Source organism: Oncorhynchus clarkii, chromosome 10 (genome assembly GCF_045791955.1).
Source record: "Oncorhynchus clarkii lewisi isolate Uvic-CL-2024 chromosome 10, UVic_Ocla_1.0, whole genome shotgun sequence".
Lineage (NCBI taxonomy): Eukaryota > Metazoa > Chordata > Actinopteri > Salmoniformes > Salmonidae > Oncorhynchus > Oncorhynchus clarkii.
The window spans coordinates 72546354-72567626 of NC_092156.1; the positions used below are offsets into that span (position 1 = coordinate 72546354).

A 21273-nucleotide genomic window follows, 5' to 3' on the forward strand; every position below is an offset into this window, starting at 1 on the left:
GATCATATTCCCTCTATTAGAACAGAACATTATAGCTGATCATATTCCCTCTATTAGAACAGAACATTACAGCTGATCATATTCCCTCTATTAGAACAGAACAGCTGATCATATTCCCTCTATTAGAGCAGAACATTACAGCTGATCATAGTCCCTCTATTAGAACGGAACATTACAGCTGATCATATTCCCTCTATTTGAACAGAACATTACAGCTTATCATATTCCCTCTATTAGAACAGAACATTAAAGCTGATCATATTCCCTCTATTAGAACAGTTCAGCTGATCATATTCCCTCTATTAGAACAGAACATTACAGCTGATCATAGTCCCTCTATTAGAACAGAACATTACAGCTGATCATATTCCCTCTATTAGAACAGAACATTACAGCTGATCATATTCCCTCTATTAGAACAGAACATTACAGCTGATCATATTCCCTCTATTAGAACAGAACATTACAGCTGATCATATTCCCTCTATTAGAACAGATCATTACAGCTGATCATATTCCCTCTATTAGAACAGAACAGTTCAGCTGATCATATTCCCTCTAGTAGAACAGAACATTACAGCTGATCATATTCCCTCTATTAGAACAGAACATTACAGCTGATCATATTCCCTCTATTAGAACAGAACATTACAGCTGATCATATTCCCTCTATTAGAACAGAACAGAACATTACAGCTGATCATAGTCCCTCTAGTAGAACAGAACATTACAGCTGATCATATTCCCTCTATTAGAACAGAACAGTTCAGCTGATCATATTCCCTCTTTCTTCTCTACAGGAAGAGTTGGGGCATTGAGAACTTTATCTCTTCAACCCTCCTGAGGAACATGAGGGAAAAGGATCTGAGAAAGGCCATTGGCTATCACATGAAGAAGAGCCAATCACAGGAGCCAAAGCAGAAGGTGCTGTCGGCCAATCAGGCGAAGATTAACTACCTGGAGGAGCTATGTGACCTCAAGTCCTTTGGCGGGAAGTCTTTCAGCGCCACCATGATGGTAGTGTATTACCTCTATCTAGTTATCTCTGTATCTCTACCATGATGGTAGGAGAGAGATTACCTCTATCTAGTTATCTCTGTATCTCTACCATGATGGTAGGAGAGAGATTACCTCTGTCTAGTTATCTCTGTATCTCTACCATGATGGTAGGAGAGAGATTACCTCTGTCTAGTTATCTCTGTATCTCTACCATGATGGTAGGAGAGAGATTACCTCTGTCTAGTTATCTCTGTGTCTCTTCCTTGATGGTAGTGGAGAGATGACCTCTGTCTAGTTATCTCTGTATCTCTGCCATTATGGTAGTGGAGAGATTACCTCTGTCTAGTTACAGTGCCTTGCGAAAGTATTCGGCCCCCTTGAACTTTGCGACCTTTTGCCACATTTCAGGCTTCAAACATAAAGATATAAAACTGTATTTTTTTGTGAAGAATCAACAACAAGTGGGACACAATCATGAAGTGGAACGACATTTATTGGATATTTCAAACTTTTTTAACAAATCGAAAACTGAAAAATTGGGCGTGCAAAATTATTCAGTCCCCTTAAGTTAATACTTTGTAGCGCCACCTTTTGCTGCGATTACAGCTGTAAGTCGCTTGGGGTATGTCTATCAGTTTTGCACATCGAGAGACTGACATTTTTCCCCATTCCTCCTTGCAAAACAGCTCGAGCTCAGTGAGGTTGGATGGAGAGCATTTGTGAACAGCAGTTTCAGTTCTTTCCACAGATTCTCGATTGGATTCAGGTCTGGACTTTGACTTGGCCATTCTAACACCTGGATATGTTTATTTTTGAACCATTCCATTGTAGATTTTGCTTTATGTTTTGGATCATTGTCTTGTTGGAAGACAAATCTCCGTCCCAGTCTCAGGTCTTTTGCAGAATCCATCAGGTTTTCTTCCAGAATGGTCCTGTATTTGGCTCCATCCATCTTCCCATCAATTTTAACCATCTTCCCTGTCCCTTCTGAAGAAAAGCAGGCCCAAACCATGATGCTTCCACCACCATGTTTGACAGTGGGGATGGTGTGTTCAGGGTGATGAGCTGTGTTGCTTTTACGCCAAACATAACGTTTTGCATTGTTGCCAAAAAGTTCAATTTTGGTTTCATCTGACCAGAGCACCTTCTTCCACATGTTTGGTGTGTCTCCCAGGTGGCTTGTGGCAAACTTTAAACAACACTTTTTATGGATATCTTTAAGAAATGGCTTTCTTCTTGCCACTCTTCCATAAAGACCAGATTTGTGCAATATACGACTGATTGTTGTCCTATGGACAGAGTCTCCCACCTCAGCTGTAGATCTCTGCAGTTCATCCAGAGTGATCATGGGCCTCTTGGCTGCATCTCTGATCAGTCTTCTCCTTGTATGAGCTGAAAGTTTAGAGGGACGGCCAGGTCTTGGTAGATTTGCAGTGGTCTGATACTCCTTCCATTTCAATATTATCGCTTGCACAGTGCTCCTTGGGATGTTTAAAGCTTGGGAAATCTTTTTGTATCCAAATCCGGCTTTAAACTTCTTCACAACAGTATCTCGGACCTGCCTGGTGTGTTCCTTGTTCTTCATGATGCTCTCTGCACTTTTAACGGACCTCTGAGACTATCACAGTGCAGGTGCATTTATACGGAGACTTGATTACACACAGGTGGATTGTATTTATCATCATTAGTCATTTAGGTCAACATTGGATCATTCAGAGATCCTCACTGAACTTCTGGAGAGAGTTTGCTGCACTGAAAGTAAAGGGGCTGAATAATTTTGCACGCCCAATTTTTAAGTTTTTGATTTGTTAAAAAAGTTTGAAATATCCAATAAATGTCGTTCCACTTCATGATTGTGTCCCACTTGTTGTTGATTCTTCACAAAAAAATACAGTTTTATATCTTTATGTTTGAAGCCTGAAATGTGGCAAAAGGTCGCAAAGTTCAAGGGGGCCGAATACTTTCGCAAGGCACTGTATCTCTGTATCTCTACCATGATGGTAGTGGAGAGATGACCTCTGTCTAGTTATCTCTGTCTATATTATGATGGTAGAAGAGAGATGAGCTCTATCTATCTCTAGTTATCTCTGTCTATATCATGATGGTAGAAGAGAGATGAGCTCTATCTATCTCTAGTTATCTCTGTCTATATCATGATGGTAGAAGAGCGATGAGCTCTATCTATCTCTAGTTATCTCTATCTATCTCATGATGGTAGTCCCTCAGCACCACTGTGAAGGATTCTATTATCTCTCTATTTCTCTTTGTCAGTGCTTGCATGATGTATTCATCTCTATTGATATTTATCTCTATCAACGTATCCTGTCATGGTGTCTCTCTCTCTCTCTCTATTCATCTCTGTCTACTGACAGGATATGATGGGTTTCAGTGGGGATGACAGAGCTATTAATTATTCTATTTTGGCACCCCCTGGTGGTGTGGCCAGGGAGTGCCATGTATTCAGGCCAAAGTTACACCTTGAGTCGGGAAGTGCTGGTTGTAGGGGCGGGAATTAGGTGGCCCCAGAACCTGGATCTTCAGTACTCCCATGATGCACCTCCCTTATCCACAGATCTAGGTGAGAAAAACGCTCAACTTAATTCTCTCTCTGTCGCTCTCTCTGTCTCTCTGTCTCTGTCTCTCTCTCTCTCTCTCTCTCTCTCTCTCTCTCTCTCTCTCTCTCTCTCTCTCTCTCTCTCTCTCTCTCTCTTTCTCTCCATAGCTCCAAGACAGAGAGTCGATGGTGACCCTGTTGGTGGGGTCGCGGTACGGTATCAGTCAGGTGGTGAACCACAAACTGAGCATCATGACCACCCTCACAGAGTTCAGCAGTATCACACGCATAGAGCTGCTACCAGAGTCTGACCGCGTCAGTCTGGTCAAGATATATCTACAGGACATCAAGGTATGATACACAAACACAGACATGCATGCACGGACTAGCAGATACACACAGACACAGACACACGCTACAAAGCCAATTTCCCCAAAAGCTAGTTTTCTACTACTGAAAGCCGTGTTTTTATCACTGAAGCCTCGTCTTCTCTCCCCTCACCTGCTCTCCTCTACTCCCCTCCCCCTCTCCTCCTCTCTCTCTTCGCTTCTCCCTCCCTCCTCTCCTCCTCTCTTTCTTCCCCCTCCTCCTCTCCTCTCCTCCTCCTCCTCCCTCTCTCCTCCTCCTCTCCTCTCTTCTCCTCCTCCTCTCTTCTTCCTTGTTGCTCTCCTCCTCCTCTCTTCTTTCTTGTTCCTCTCCTCCTCCTCCTCCTCCCTCTCTCCTCCTCCTCTCCTCTCATCCTCCTCTCTTCTTCCTTGTTGCTCTCCTCCTCCTCTCTTCTTCCTTGTTCCTCTCCTCCTCCTCCTCTCTCCTCTCCTCCTCCCTCTCTCCTCTCCTCCTCCCTCTCTCCTCCTCCTCTCCTCTCCTCCTCCTCTCTTCTCCCTCCCTCCTCTCCTCCTCTCCCCAGCCGATCACCCTGTTGTTGGAGTCAATAGCAGCTAAGGAACTGTCCTGTCTGGTGGCAGGGTACTGTCGTGCCCTAGTGGACCCCAGCCTCATCATCTTCCCCTGGACACAGGACGGCAAGCAGCACCGCGTGTCTGCTGAGGAGGGTATAATACCACACACACACACACACACACACACACACACACACACACACACACACACACACACACACACACACACACACACACACACACCAAGTCTCTGCTGAGGAAGGTGCGATACCACCCCACTACCAGGCTATTCACAACCCCACTACCAGGCTATTCACCACCCCACTACCAGGCTATTCACCACCCCACTACCAGGCTATTCACCACCCCACTACCAGGCTATTCACCACCCCACTACCAGGCTATTCACCACCCCACTACCAGGCTATTCACCACCCCACTACCAGGCTATTCACCACCCCACTACCAGGCTATTCACCACCCCACTACCAGGCTATTCACCACCCCACTACCAGGCTATTCACCACCCCACTACCAGGCTATTCACAACCCCACTACCAGGCTATTCACCACCCCACTACCAGGCTATTCACCACCCCACTACCAGGCTATTCACCACCCCACTACCAGGCTATTCACCACCCCACTACCAGGCTATTCACCACCCCACTACCAGGCTATTCACAACCCCACTACCAGGCTATTCACCACCCCACTACCAGGCTATTCACCACCCCACTACCAGGCTATTCACCACCCCACTGTGTCTGTGTGTCAGACAGTAGAACTAGGTTGTTTCTGTGTGTCAGACAGTAGAACTAGGTTGTATCTGTGTGTCAGATAGTAGATCTAGGTTGTGTCTGTGTGTCAGACAGTAGATCTAGGTTGTGTCTGTGTGTCAGACAGTAGAACTAGGTTGTATCTGTGTAATAGACCATAGAACTAGATTGTGTCTGTGTGTCAGACAGTAGATCTAGGTTGTGTCTGTGTGTCAGACAGTAGATCTAGGTTGTATCTGTGTGTCAGACAGTAGAACTAGGTTATATCTGTGTCAGACAGTAGAACTAGGTTATATCTGTGTGTCAGACAGTAGAACTAGATTGTGTCTGTGTGTCAGACAGTAGAACTAGGTTGTATCTGTGTCAGACAGTAGAACTAGGTTGTATCTGTTTAACAGACCGTAGATTTAGATTGTGTCTGTGTGTCAGACAGTAGAACTAGATTGTGTCTGTGTGTCAGACAGTAGAACTAGGTTGTGTCTGTGAGTTAGGCAGTAGAACTAGGTTGTATCTGTGTGTCAGACAGTAGAACTAGATTGTGTCTGTGTGTCAGACAGTAGATCTAGGTTGTTTCTGTGTGTCAGACAGTAGAACTAGGTTGTGTCTGTGTGTCAGACAGTAGAACTAGGTTGTTTCTGTGTGTCAGACAGTAGAACTAGGTTGTGTCTGTGTGTCAGACAGTAGATCTAGGTTGTGTCTGTGTGTCAGACAGTAGATCTAGGTTGTATCTGTGTGTCAGACAGTAGAAGTAGGTTGTGTCTGTGTGTCAGACAGTAGAACTAGGTTGTGTCTGTGTGTCAGACAGTAGAACTAGGTTGTATCTGTGTGTCAGACAGTAGAAGTAGGTTGTGTCTGTGTGTCAGACAGTAGAACTAGGTTGTGTCTGTGTGTCAGACAGTAGAACTAGGTTGTGTCTGTGTGTCAGACAGTAGATCTAGGTTGTATCTGTGTGTCAGACAGTAGAACTAGGTTATATCTGTGTCAGACAGTAGAACTAGGTTGTATCTGTGTGTCAGACAGTATAACTAGGTTATATCTGTGTGTCAGACAGTAGAACTAGGTTATATCTGTGTGTCAGACAGTAGAACTAGATTGTGTCTGTGTGTCAGACAGTAGAACTAGGTTGTATCTGTGTCAGACAGTAGAACTAGGTTGTATCTGTTTAACAGACCGTAGATTTAGATTGTGTCTGTGTGTCAGACAGTAGAACTAGATTGTGTCTGTGTGTCAGACAGTAGAACTAGGTTGTGTCTGTGTGTCAGACAGAAGAACTAGGTTGTGTCTGTGAGTCAGACATTAGAACTAGGTTGTTTCTGTGTGTCAGACAGTAGAACTAGGTTGTGTCTGTGTGTCAGACAGTAGAACTAGGTTGTATCTGTTTAACAGACTGTAGATTTAGATTGTGTCTGTGTGTCAGACAGTAGAACTAGATTGTGTCTGTGTGTCAGACAGTAGAACTAGGTTGTGTCTGTGTGTTAGTCAGTAGAACTAGGTTGTATCTGTGTGTCAGACAGTAGAACTAGGTTGTGTCTGTGTGTCAGACAGTAGAACTAGGTTATTTCTGTGTGTCAGACAGTAGAACTAGGTTGTGTCTGTGTGTCAGACAGTAGATCTAGGTTGTGTCTGTGTGTCAGACAGTAGATCTAGGTTGTATCTGTGTGTCAGACAGTAGAAGTAGGTTGTGTCTGTGTGTCAGACAGTAGAACTAGGTTGTGTCTGTGTGTCAGACAGTAGAACTAGGTTGTATCTGTGTGTCAGACAGTAGAAGTAGGTTGTGTCTGTGTGTCAGACAGTAGAACTAGGTTGTGTCTGTGTGTCAGACAGTAGAACTAGGTTGTATCTGTGTCAGACAGTAGAACTAGATTGTGTCTGTGTGTCAGACAGTAGAACTAGGTTGTATCTGTGTCAGACAGTAGAACTAGGTTGTATCTGTGTAACAGACCGTAGAACTAGATTGTGTCTGTGTGTCAGACAGTAGAAGTAGGTTGTATCTGTTTAACAGACCGTAGATTTAGATTGTGTCTGTGTGTCAGACAGTAGAACTAGATTGTGTCTGTGTGTCAGACAGTAGAACTAGGTTGTGTCTGTGTGTTAGTCAGTAGAACTAGGTTGTATCTGTGTGTCAGACAGTAGAACTAGGTTGTGTCTGTGTGTCAGACAGTAGAACTAGGTTATTTCTGTGTGTCAGACAGTAGAACTAGGTTGTGTCTGTGTGTCAGACAGTAGATCTAGGTTGTGTCTGTGTGTCAGACAGTAGATCTAGGTTGTATCTGTGTGTCAGACAGTAGAAGTAGGTTGTGTCTGTGTGTCAGACAGTAGAACTAGGTTGTGTCTGTGTGTCAGACAGTAGAACTAGGTTGTATCTGTGTGTCAGACAGTAGAAGTAGGTTGTGTCTGTGTGTCAGACAGTAGAACTAGGTTGTGTCTGTGTGTCAGACAGTAGAACTAGGTTGTATCTGTGTCAGACAGTAGAACTAGATTGTGTCTGTGTGTCAGACAGTAGAACTAGGTTGTATCTGTGTCAGACAGTAGAACTAGGTTGTATCTGTGTAACAGACCGTAGAACTAGATTGTGTCTGTGTGTCAGACAGTAGAAGTAGGTTGTTTCTGTGTGTCAGACAGTAGAACTAGGTTGGTTCTGTGTGTCAGACAGTAGAACTAGGTTGTATCTGTGTAACAGACCGTAGAACTAGATTGTGTCTGTGTGTCAGACAGTAGAACTAGGTTGTATCTGTGTCAGACAGTAGAACTAGGTTATATCTGTGTCAGACAGTAGAACTAGATTGTGTCTGTGTGTCAGACAGTAGATCTAGGTTGTTTCTGTGTGTCACACAGTAGAACTAGGTTGTGTCTGTGTGTCAGACAGTAGAACTAGGTGTGTCTGTGTGTCAGACATTAGAACTAGGTCGTTTCTGTGTGTCAGACAGTAGAACTAGGTCGTGTCTGTGTGTTAGGCAGTAGAACTAGGTTGTGTCTGTGTGTCAGACAGTAGAACTAGGTGTGTCTGTGTGTCAGACATTAGAACTAGTTCGTTTCTGTGTGTCAGACAGTAGAACTAGGTTGTGTCTGTGTGTTAGGCAGTAGAACTAGGTGTGTCTGTGTGTCAGACATTAGAACTAGGTCGTTTCTGTGTGTCAGACAGTAGAACTAGGTCGTGTCTGTGTGTTAGGCAGTAGAACTAGGTTGTGTCTGTGTGTCAGACAGTAGAACTAGGTGTGTCTGTGTGTCAGACATTAGAACTAGTTCGTTTCTGTGTGTCAGACAGTAGAACTAGGTTGTGTCTGTGTGTTAGGCAGTAGAACTAGGTGTGTCTGTGTGTCAGACATTAGAACTAGGTCGTTTCTGTGTGTCAGACAGTAGAACTAGGTCGTGTCTGTGTGTTAGGCAGTAGAACTAGGTTGTGTCTGTGTGTCAGACAGTAGAACTAGGTGTGTCTGTGTGTCAGACATTAGAACTAGGTCGTTTCTGTGTGTCAGACATTAGAACTAGGTCGTGTCTGTGTGTCAGACAGTAGAACTAGGTTGTGTCTGTGTGTCAGACAGTAGAACTAGGTCATGTCTGTGTGTCAGACAGTAGAACTAGGTCATGTCTGTGTGTCAGACAGTAGAACTAGGTCATGTCTGTGTGTCAGACAGTAGAACTAGGTCATGTCTGTGTGTCAGACATTGGAACTAGGTCATGTCTGTGTGTCAGACAGTAGAACTAGGTCATGTCTGTGTGTCAGACATTAGAACTAGGTCATGTCTGTGTGTCAGACAGTAGAACTAGGTCATGTCTGTGTGTCAGACAGTAGAACTTGGTTGTGTCTGTGTGTCAGACAGTAGAACTAGGTCATGTCTGTGTGTCAGACAGTAGAACTAGGTTGTGTCTGTGTGTCAGACAGTAGAACTAGGTTGTATCTGTGTGTCAGACAGTAGAACTAGGTTGTGTCTGTGTGTCAGACAGTAGAACTAGGTCATGTCTGTGTGTCAGACAGTAGAACTAGGTCATGTCTGTGTGTCAGACAGTAGAACTAGGTTGTGTCTGTGTGTCAGACAGTAGAACTAGGTTGTATCTGTGTGTCAGACAGTAGAACTAGGTTGTGTCTGTGTGTTAGGCAGTAGAACTAGGTTGTTTCATGAAAATGAAGTTGTGGAAGTGTTTTTTCATGATGTTATGTGTTCCAGGTTTCATGTTGTCATGGTGTGTGTGTGTCTATAGGTTATGTGTTCCAGGTTTCATGTTGTCATGGTGTGTGTGTGTCTACAGGTTATTTGTTCCAGGTTTCATGTTGTCATGGTGTGTGTGTGTCTATAGGTTATGTGTTCCAGGTTTCATGTTGTCGTGGTGTGTGTTTGTCTATAGGTTATGTGTCGCGGGGTGGCAGTGACTCGGACGATTCCTCCGACATGGATATGGACACTCTCATCTCCCTTGTATCCCATAACAACAAGCGAACCACATCAGACCCGGTCGGTCTACGCCGGATTATGGAGGAGAGGAAAGAGGAGAGGAAAGAGAGGAAGGAGAGAGAGGAGAGGAAAAAGAATGAGAAGGGAGAAGGAGAACAAGAGAAAAATATGAAATACGGAACTATGTCTCCACTGAGAAAAAACAGAAAGAAGGAGAGAATTGAGGAGAAGGTGGGGGGAGTTGGGGACCAGAGAGAGAAAGACACAAACGCAGGAGGAGAGGTGAACTCTGGGAAACAACGAGGAGCAGAGAACGGAGGAATGCAGAAAGACGACAGAGAAAGAGAGGATGAGAGCACAAAGAAGGAAAGAGAAGGAAAGAAGAGGAAAGCAGAGGAGGAGAGAGGAGGAGGGGAGAGGAAAAGAGAGGAGGAGAGAGGAGGACGGGAGAGGAAAGGAGAGGAGGAGAGAAGAGGAGGGGAGAGGAAAGGAGAGGAGGAGAGAAGAGGAGGGGAGAGGAAAGGAGAGGAGGAGAGGGAAGGAGGGGAGGTTCGGGAAGCTATGACAGAAGAGCACCGGTCCGTATCAGAGGAGGCGTCAGACTCGTGTCGTACTGATTCTCGTTTCATGACCAGCATCTCCAGTGACTCCCTGGATGCTCTGGAGGAAGATGACCTGATCGCCTGCTCTTCCTCCCTCCCTCACCCTCACCCTCCCTTCCGCCTCACAGTGGAGCCCCCTCATCCCCAGCCTCACCCACGAGAGGGTGCATCCTCACCCCAAGGAGGGGCAGGAGAGTGGAGAGGAGAAGGAGGTGGAGGGGGGTCAGGAGATAGGAGAGGTGTAGGAGGAGAGTGGAGAGGAGGTGTAGGAGGAGAGTGTAGAGGAGGGGTAGAAGGAGAGTGGAGAGGAGGGGGAGGAGAGTGCAGAGGAGGGGGAGGAGAGTGCAGAGGAGGGGGAAGAGGGAGGAGATCGGGCAACGGAGCTTGGGTCAACTCTCACCATTCTCCCATGACCCCTGACTCTATGAACTCTGAACCTGTGACCCCCGTTGTTGACCCCTCTGAGAACCTGAACTACGCTGAGCTCTCTCTCATGCTGGAGTACCTCCCCAGTCCTCCGGAGGCGAGTGACGATGAGGATGAGGAGGAGAAGAGGGAAGAGAGGAGGAGGAGTAATGAAGGAACTGGACAGGAGGTATTTTCTGTATCCGGATGTCCCCGTTCCTCCTCCTCCTCACTTATGGACTGTGTGTTTACCTTCGAGCAGAGCGACGCGAGGCATTACTACAATATCTGCCCTAATGTTACCCCCGACAGCACCCGCAGCCTCACCCACCCTCACCATGAGACTGAGGAAGAGGAAGGTGGTGGTGAGGAGGAAGAGCAGGGGGGGCTCCTAACCTTGGAGCCCGTGCCCATCCTCCAGCCGCCTCCAGGGTTCGGAGACAGCAGTTCTGATGAGGAATTCTTTGATGCGAGGGATCGGATCGCCTCGCCTGAAGACCCAACATCAGGGACTGTGTCCAGAGGTGTGTCAGGGTTGTTACTGTACTGTAAGGTGTAATAGTTAGTTCCCTCTTAGATGTCAGGGTTGTTACTGTACTGTAAGGTGTAATAGTTAGTTCCCTCAGATGTCAGGGTTGTTACTGTACTGTAAGGTGTAATAGTTAGTTCCCTCTTTGATGTCAGGGTTGTTACTGTACTGTAAGGTGTAATAGTTAGTTCCCTCAGATGTCAGGGTTGTTACTGTACTGTAAGGTGTAATAGTTAGTTCCCTCTTAGATGTCAGGGTTGTTACTGTACTGTAAGGTGTAATAGTTAGTTCCCTCTTAGATGTCAGGGTTGTTACTGTACTGTAAGGTGTAATAGTTAGTTCCCTCTTTGATGTCAGGGTTGTTACTGTACTGTAAGGCGTAATAGTTAGTTCCCTCTTTGATGTCAGGGTTGTTACTGTACTGTAAGGTGTAATAGTTAGTTCCCTCAGATGTCAGGGTTGTTACTGTACTGTAAGGTGTAATAGTTAGTTCCCTCAGATGTCAGGGTTGTTACTGTACCGTAAGGTGTAATAGTTAGTTCCCTCTTAGATGTCAGGGTTGTTACTGTACTGTAAGGTGTAATAGTTAGTTCCCTCAGATGTCAGGGTTGTTACTGTACTGTAAGGTGTAATAGTTAGTTCCCTCAGATGTCAGGGTTGTTACTGTACTGTAAGGTGTAATAGTTAGTTCCCTCAGGTGTCAGGGTTGTTACTGTACTGTAAGGTGTAATAGTTAGTTCCCTCTTAGATGTCAGGGTTGTTACTGTACTGTAAGGTGTAATAGTTAGTTCCCTCAGGTGTCAGGGTTGTTACTGTCCTGTAAGGTGTACTAGTTAGTTGCCTCAGATGTCAGGGTTGTTACTGTACTGTAAGGTGTAATAGTTAGTTCCCTCTTAGATGTCAGGGTTGTTACTGTCCTGTAAGGTGTAATAGTTAGTTCCCTCTTTGATGTCAGGGTTGTTACTGTCCTGTAAGGTGTAATAGTTAGTTCCCTCTTAGATGTCAGGGTTGTTACTGTCCTGTAAGGTGTAATAGTTAGTTCCCTCAGATGTCAGGGTTGTTACTGTACTGTAAGGTGTAATAGTTAGTTCCCTCTTAGATGTCAGGGTTGTTACTGTACTGTAAGGTGTAAAAGTTAGTTCCCTCTCAGATGTCAGGGTTGTTACTGTACTGTAAGGTGTAATAGTTAGTTCCCTCTTTGATGTCAGGGTTGTTACTGTACTGTAAGGTGTAATAGTTAGTTCCCTCTTTGATGTCAGGGTTGTTACTGTACTGTAAGGTGTAATAGTTAGTTCCCTCAGATGTCAGGGTTGTTACTGTACTGTAAGGTGTAATAGTTAGTTCCCTCAGATGTCAGGGTTGTTACTGTACTGTAAGGTGTAGTAGTTAGTTCCCTCTTAGATGTCAGGGTTGTTACTGTCCTGTAAGGTGTAATAGTTAGTTCCCTCTTTGATGTCAGGGTTGTTACTGTACTGTAAGGTGTAATAGTTAGTTCCCCCAGATGTCAGGGTTGTTACTGTACTGTAAGGTGTAATAGTTAGTTCCCTCTTAGATGTCAGGGTTGTTACTGTCCTGTAAGGTGTACTAGTTAGTTGCCTCAGATGTCAGGGTTGTTACTGTACTGTAAGGTGTAATAGTTAGTTCCCTCTTAGATGTCAGGGTTGTTACTGTACTGTAAGGTGTAATAGTTAGTTCCCTCAGATGTCAGGGTTGTTACTGTACTGTAAGGTGTAATAGTTAGTTCCCTCTTTGATGTCAGGGTTGTTACTGTACTGTAAGGTGTAATAGTTAGTTCCCTCTTTGATGTCAGGGTTGTTACTGTACTGTAAGGTGTAATAGTTAGTTCCCTCTTAGATGTCAGGGTTGTTACTGTCCTGTAAGGTGTAATAGTTAGTTCCCTCAGATGTCAGGGTTGTTACTGTACTGTAAGGTGTAATAGTTAGTTCCCTCTTAGATGTCAGGGTTGTTACTGTACTGTAAGGTGTAATAGTTAGTTCCCTCTTAGATGTCAGGGTTGTTACTGTACTGTAAGGTGTAGTAGTTAGTTCCCTCAGATGTCAGGGTTGTTACTGTCCTGTAAGGTGTAATAGTTAGTTCCCTCAGATGTCAGGGTTGTTACTGTACTGTAAGGTGTAATAGTTAGTTCCCTCTTTGATGTCAGGGTTGTTACTGTACTGTAAGGTGTAATAGTTAGTTCCCTCTTAGATGTCAGGGTTGTTACTGTCCTGTAAGGTGTAATAGTTAGTTCCCTCAGATGTCAGGGTTGTTACTGTACTGTAAGGTGTAATAGTTAGTTCCCTCAGATGTCAGGGTTGTTACTGTACTGTAAGGTGTAATAGTTAGTTCCCTCAGATGTCAGGGTTGTTACTGTACTGTAAGGTGTAACAGTTAGTTCCCTCAGGTGTCAGGGTTGTTACTGTCCTGTAAGGTGTAATAGTTAGTTCCCTCAGGTGTCAGGGTTGTTACTGTACTGTAAGGTGTAATAGTTAGTTCCCTCAGATGTCAGGGTTGTTACTGTACTGTAAGGTGTAATAGTTAGTTCCCTCTTTGATGTCAGGGTTGTTACTGTACTGTAAGGTGTAATAGTTAGTTCCCTCAGATGTCAGGGTTGTTACTGTACTGTAAGGTGTAATAGTTAGTTCCCTCTTAGATGTCAGGGTTGTTACTGTACTGTAAGGTGTAATAGTTAGTTCCCTCTTAGATGTCAGGGTTGTTACTGTACTGTAAGGCGTAATAGTTAGTTCCCTCTTTGATGTCAGGGTTGTTACTGTACTGTAAGGCGTAATAGTTAGTTCCCTCTTTGATGTCAGGGTTGTTACTGTACTGTAAGGTGTAATAGTTAGTTCCCTCAGATGTCAGGGTTGTTACTGTACTGTAAGGTGTAATAGTTAGTTCCCTCAGATGTCAGGGTTGTTACTGTACCGTAAGGTGTAATAGTTAGTTCCCTCTTAGATGTCAGGGTTGTTACTGTACTGTAAGGTGTAATAGTTAGTTCCCTCAGATGTCAGGGTTGTTACTGTACTGTAAGGTGTAATAGTTAGTTCCCTCAGATGTCAGGGTTGTTACTGTACTGTAAGGTGTAATAGTTAGTTCCCTCAGGTGTCAGGGTTGTTACTGTACTGTAAGGTGTAATAGTTAGTTCCCTCTTAGATGTCAGGGTTGTTACTGTACTGTAAGGTGTAATAGTTAGTTCCCTCAGGTGTCAGGGTTGTTACTGTCCTGTAAGGTGTACTAGTTAGTTGCCTCAGATGTCAGGGTTGTTACTGTACTGTAAGATGTAATAGTTAGTTCCCTCTTAGATGTCAGGGTTGTTACTGTCCTGTAAGGTGTAATAGTTAGTTCCCTCTTTGATGTCAGGGTTGTTACTGTCCTGTAAGGTGTAATAGTTAGTTCCCTCTTAGATGTCAGGGTTGTTACTGTCCTGTAAGGTGTAATAGTTAGTTCCCTCAGATGTCAGGGTTGTTACTGTACTGTAAGGTGTAATAGTTAGTTCCCTCTTAGATGTCAGGGTTGTTACTGTACTGTAAGGTGTAATAGTTAGTTCCCTCTTAGATGTCAGGGTTGTTACTGTACTGTAAGGTGTAATAGTTAGTTCCCTCTTTGATGTCAGGGTTGTTACTGTACTGTAAGGTGTAATAGTTAGTTCCCTCTTTGATGTCAGGGTTGTTACTGTACTGTAAGGTGCAATAGTTAGTTCCCTCAGATGTCAGGGTTGTTACTGTACTGTAAGGTGTAATAGTTAGTTCCCTCAGATGTCAGGGTTGTTACTGTCCTGTAAGGTGTACTAGTTAGTTGCCTCAGATGTCAGGGTTGTTACTGTACTGTAAGGTGTAATAGTTAGTTCCCTCTTAGATGTCAGGGTTGTTACTGTACTGTAAGGTGTAATAGTTAGTTCCCTCAGATGTCAGGGTTGTTACTGTACTGTAAGGTGTAATAGTTAGTTCCCTCTTTGATGTCAGGGTTGTTACTGTACTGTAAGGTGTAATAGTTAGTTCCCTCTTTGATGTCAGGGTTGTTACTGTACTGTAAGGTGTAATAGTTAGTTCCCTCTTAGATGTCAGGGTTGTTACTGTCCTGTAAGGTGTAATAGTTAGTTCCCTCAGATGTCAGGGTTGTTACTGTACTGTAAGGTGTAATAGTTAGTTCCCTCTTAGATGTCAGGGTTGTTACTGTACTGTAAGGTGTAATAGTTAGTTCCCTCTTAGATGTCAGGGTTGTTACTGTACTGTAAGGTGTAGTAGTTAGTTCCCTCAGATGTCAGGGTTGTTACTGTCCTGTAAGGTGTAATAGTTAGTTCCCTCAGATGTCAGGGTTGTTACTGTACTGTAAGGTGTAATAGTTAGTTCCCTCTTTGATGTCAGGGTTGTTACTGTACTGTAAGGTGTAATAGTTAGTTCCCTCTTAGATGTCAGGGTTGTTACTGTCCTGTAAGGTGTAATAGTTAGTTCCCTCAGATGTCAGGGTTGTTACTGTACTGTAAGGTGTAATAGTTAGTTCCCTCAGATGTCAGGGTTGTTACTGTACTGTAAGGTGTAATAGTTAGTTCCCTCAGATGTCAGGGTTGTTACTGTACTGTAAGGTGTAATAGTTAGTTCCCTCAGGTGTCAGGGTTGTTACTGTCCTGTAAGGTGTAATAGTTAGTTCCCTCTTAGATGTCAGGGTTGTTACTGTACTGTAAGGTGTAATAGTTAGTTCCCTCAGATGTCAGGGTTGTTACTGTACTGTAAGGTGTAATAGTTAGTTCCCTCTTTGATGTCAGGGTTGTTACTGTACTGTAAGGTGTAATAGTTAGTTCCCTCTTTGATGTCAGGGTTGTTACTGTACTGTAAGGTGTAATAGTTAGTTCCCTCTTAGATGTCAGGGTTGTTACTGTCCTGTAAGGTGTAATAGTTAGTTCCCTCAGATGTCAGGGTTGTTACTGTACTGTAAGGTGTAATAGTTAGTTCCCTCTTAGATGTCAGGGTTGTTACTGTACTGTAAGGTGTAATAGTTAGTTCCCTCTTAGATGTCAGGGTTGTTACTGTCCTGTAAGGTGTAATAGTTAGTTCCCTCAGATGTCAGGGTTGTTACTGTACTGTAAGGTGTAATAGTTAGTTCCCTCAGATGTCAGGGTTGTTACTGTACTGTAAGGTGTAATAGTTAGTTCCCTCTTAGATGTCAGGGTTGTTACTGTCCTGTAAGGTGTAATAGTTAGTTCCCTCAGATGTCAGGGTTGTTACTGTCCTGTAAGGTGTAATAGTTAGTTCCCTCAGATGTCAGGGTTGTTACTGTACTGTAAGGTGTAATAGTTAGTTCCCTCTTTGATGTCAGGGTTGTTACTGTACTGTAAGGTGTAATAGTTAGTTCCCTCTTAGATGTCAGGGTTGTTACTGTCCTGTAAGGTGTAATAGTTAGTTCCCTCAGATGTCAGGGTTGTTACTGTACTGTAAGGTGTAATAGTTAGTTCCCTCAGATGTCAGGGTTGTTACTGTACTGTAAGGTGTAATAGTTAGTTCCCTCAGATGTCAGGGTTGTTACTGTACTGTAAGGTGTAATAGTTAGTTCCCTCAGGTGTCAGGGTTGTTACTGTCCTGTAAGGTGTAATAGTTAGTTCCCTCTTAGATGTCAGGGTTGTTACTGTACTGTAAGGTGTAATAGTTAGTTCCCTCTTGGATGTCCAGAGGTTGGTGGGGTTTTGCACTTTATTGCACTAGGATCGATATGGTGTTAACAACTTAACAGCTTTAGTTTTTAAGTGTTTACTTGAAGAACTGAAACTGGTCATATTACATAAACTGTGAGAAGCACAGTGCGTATTCTCCAGTTAATTGGTGATGTATAAAGAGAGATTAATGAGATTAAATGAAATGTTCTAATTCCTGATGATCTGAAGTGAATACATACCTGGGAAGCATTTAATTATGTAAGGTTTGTTCTGATTTCTTTCGCCACATAAAGTTGTCATTTTTTTCAGATTTTTCAGCCGAGATGACGAGTGGAATGACGCAGCAAACTGTGAGCCTGAGTGACATCAGAATCAGCCTGGCTGAAGGAACGAGGCATGAAAGAGAGGAGGAGGGTAGAGAGGGCGAGACCAGCGAAGGAGGAGGAGGGAGAGACATGTGCTCCAGGCTCTCTAGGAAAAGATCGAAGAAACGGCGTTCCTTCATGCAGACCGACTTCACCTCAACAGTCTCCTACCCTGGACCGGATGAAAACCAGGAGCGGAACAGGAACCCAGATCACGTTCCTGATCAGTATCGGGACCGGGCACAGAACCGGAGAGAGAGCTCAGACGAAAGCCAGCAGCTGAGTCTGGACCCAGAACCATCTGAGCAGAGCCAGAACCCATGTCCTACTGTCTCCTCTCTGAGCCACGCCGAGGGTGAGGCATCCCAGCTCGAGTCCAAGCCTATCCTCGCCAAGCCCAGTCCAGAGGGGTCCCATCGGGGACCTGGAGAGCCATGTGTGCTTGGTAACCCAAAGGGAAATCCACGGGCGCCTGATAACCCGAAGGGTGACCTCCATAGGAGCTCCAGGAACAGGCGGCAGTCCATGGAGACGGAGCCCGACATGATGGAGTCCAAATCGGTCACGGCCCTGGTGACGGCAGCCTCCCTCTCCATCACGGCTGTCCGCTGTAGAGTAGAACCAGACGGCAAGGAGAGCCCTGATCGGAGAGGAGACGGGGAGGAGGTGGAGGGAGAGATGGAGGAAGAGGAGGGGGGTGGAGAAGCAGGGGCAGGACCATTCACATGTCACATGTTTCTAACTGAGATTAAGGAGGAGGAGGGGCAGAGGGGGGAGGAAACAGGGGAGGAGGGGGAGAGCGACAGAGAGGAGAGACAGCCCTCGCTCATTTCTGAAGGACCACCCTCTGTTAGGGGGTCCCAATTTAGTAGACGACCTCTGTGTCTCACGAAAGACGAGGATCAGGAAGCCTCTTTCGTACCCCAAATAAGTATCTCCCATCCAGGTGTGTATGGGAGGGACACAGGGGGTGAACAAGGCGTGGCTGGTGGTGAGGAGAGCGTGACTCCCCTTTCTGCTCCTCCTCCCCCCACCTCTCCACTGCCACCATTCCCAGCCCCCTCCATCCCCCACACAGAGAGAGGAGAGAGGGATAGCAAGGATGGGAATGTTTGGTCTCAACCCAAACTTTTCACACTCTCAGACAGAGAGAAGGACATTAGCTACTTGACTCAAGTCCATAGAAAACTCGCTATCAGTCACCAAGACCTGACAAGCCAAAGGAAAGCAGAAATTGACAATGATGAAGCTATAGATAGCACTAATTCTGTTACTGATAACACTGATGTTGCTACGGCTAACATTGCAGCTACAGGCAACATTAATTCTGTCATGGCTAACACTGAGACTACAGTTGACTCTGATTTAGCCATTGCTAATCACAAAGATACAAACAGCATCAAATCTGTTCCAGCTAACACTATAGCGTATGCCGATTTTGCTATGACTAACAATGAAGCTAATGCTATAATTAATTCCCTTACAACTAGCAATGATTCTACAAGTAATGCTAACTTAGCTATGACTAATGCTAATTCAGCTAATGCCAACTCAGCTATGGCTAACATTCCCAAAGAGTCTCCCATATCACCTACAACAGGCTTCCTCCTCCGGCCTTGCTCACCGGGCATCATCGGGCAAAGCCTCTCGGCCTCCACATTACGGGGGAAGATCCAGAGCCTGCCCCTCTATTTATCTCGCTCCCAGGAAACCCTCACCCTCTCTGGGGTGGGAAGCCCCAACAGGAGCCCCTCTCCGGAGACCACCAGCAACAAGACTGAGGTAATGGTCACCACCGAAACCACCAAGTACGACGATGTCACAAAGGTGGCAACAGGGGAGGATTTGAAAGATTCCGGGGTGGCGTTGGTAGAATCGGATGATTCTGAGGTTACGCTGACAGAATCGGAGGTTGGCGAGGTTGTTGTGGAGACGGCCGGGGCGGAAATCACGAGGTTGACGGTTTCAGAGGTCAAGGAGGTGATCGAGAAGGTTGTGATGGTCTACGGATCCTCCCTTCCTCCCCCTTTAGCACCCATCTCTCTAGAGTCCAAACCAGATCCCAAAATGGTTGTCAAGTTGCCTACCTGTCCCATTGCTACAGTGGAAACTGCCCCTCCTATGGCTCCAGCACCTATCTGTCTGGAGCCCAAACCAGTCCCTGAACTACTCTCCCCAGGCTCCACTATCCACAAAATGGCCGCCCCATTACCTTCCTGTCCTTCCTTTCCCGTGCCCATACGCGTAGAGCCCAAACCAGACCATGAACCACTATCCATACGCTCCAAAATGGCCGCCTTGTCGTCTTCTTATCCCCCTGCTTTAGTGGTAACCACAGAGAGTCTGAATTCCTCTTCTTCTAATCCTCACCCCATCAGAGTAGAACCCAAGCCAGAGCCTTGCCCTGAACCCCATTCAGGCCCCAAAATGTCTGCTCCGTTGTCTTCCTGCCCCTCTGCTTTAGTGGTGACCACACAGAGTCTGAACGGACCGGGGCTCAGCTTCCCTGGTTCTAACATGAGAGGACAGCCATTTGGGAGCAACAGCTTCTGTAGACCCCCAGGTGAGGAGGCAGGCCTGCTGAACACTCTGACTACAGGGTGTGGGGTCTTCACCTCCACCTGTGAGACCCAGCCCAACCAGGCCCACATGGAATCCTATTCGCAGGCAAAGCCTGACTTTGGGTGTAGCTCGGTGCTGGCGTCAGGGTGCGAGACGGTCCTGGATGGGGTGCAGACGCCCCTGGAGGCATGCAGGTGTCCACCACCGCTGGTGTATACCAACTGTTTCAGCGGGGGTGACAGCTTCGACGATGAGTTGACAGTTTACGAGTTCTCCTGCCGGACAAGTTCTCCTCCCGCCTCCCAACCCTCTTCCTCTGCGCTGGCCCTCCCTCTCACGACCTCTCCTCCTCTCTCCTCTTTCCTCTCCTCCTCCCCTCCCTCCTCCCTCCTCTCTCCCTCCTTCCCTCGCTCCGTCCTGCCCCCATCCTCCTCCATGGAGCTCTCACCACTCCTCTCCCCGCTCCTTTCCCCGTCCAACTGCTTCTTGTCCCAGTCAAGTCTCCATGATGATATCAGCCGACTACGCCACCGCCGCTTCCCACCGCCCCCCGCAGGGTTCCAGACCATCCGGAGCGACGTGGACGAGCTTCTCACCCTCCTGCAGGGGGAGGATGGGGAGCAGAGGGGGGAGGCACCCCAGGGAGACCTGCGCCACCCACTTCTCAGAGAACAAGCGTCTTCTCCACGGGGAGGCCCGGAGGCTGATGGCTGGCTGTCAGAAGGTGGTCCGGGTGGGGCAGACTCCAGACGAGATGCTCTTCTCCCTCTCCGACAGCTTCAGGACCCTGGTGGGCATGGCCGGCATGTGCCTATGGTTCTCTGGGTGCGACCGGTGCGACCGGAGGAATGCCGAGGCACTGGCGGGGCTGGCGGACGTGGCCAGAACGTACCGGGAGTTTGTGCTGGCGGCGGAGAGGGCGAGCGGGAGGCGGAGCTGTCATGACCTCAGTACCAAGCTCCTTGCCAAGCAGTGTACCGCCCTCACTGCTTCTGTCTTCTGCCTCACACAGCTGTTCCGCACACTCACCGCGCTCTGAACTGAACCAACGATCTCTGACCCCTATAACAACATGTCGGTTGACCTTTCAATTCTGACCTCTAGACCCACTACACAGGGTTGCCAGCCAATCACTCAGTCACCAGGCTGAGTGGGGAATGAATGTGTGAACTGCAACAGGTCCATGTAGCGACAAAAAAAAAAAAAGTAGAAGCACAATTGAAAGGAGAGAGAGATGAGACAAGACGGGATGAAACAAGACGGTTCTAGTGTCCTGTGACATCATGGAGAGCCTCTGTGGCATCATAAATAAGGAACCTCTATGACATCACAAAGTGCCTGTGTGACATCACAGAGAACATGTGACACGCTGGAAGACATAAAAGTGATGTCATAACAGGTCCCAAATGACTGTTCAGCTTTTTTAACCGTAACCTACAGTACACTGTGCTGAAACCACACGAGGGACAAACTGGACATACGTAGCATCATCACCACACTGCAAGAAGCCTCACGCAATGACAATCTCCGGACTCAAAGCCAAC

At 46.1% G+C, this 21273-nt stretch overlaps 1 protein-coding gene across 1 annotated transcript in view; it reads left to right on the forward strand.

Annotated features, from left to right (window-relative positions):
- LOC139419337 (uncharacterized) overlaps positions 1 to 20851 on the forward strand; it is an 85142-nt gene extending 64291 nt beyond the window's left edge. The window contains 7 exon segments of the mRNA XM_071169278.1: positions 801 to 1017; positions 3722 to 3904; positions 4461 to 4605; positions 9576 to 10012; positions 10133 to 11153; positions 17112 to 20349; positions 20351 to 20851. Coding sequence (XP_071025379.1) covers positions 801 to 1017; positions 3722 to 3904; positions 4461 to 4605; positions 9576 to 10012; positions 10133 to 11153; positions 17112 to 20349; positions 20351 to 20768 — 5659 coding nt within the window. The 3' untranslated portion in view covers positions 20769 to 20851.
- The last annotated feature ends 422 nt before the right edge of the window (positions 20852 to 21273 follow it).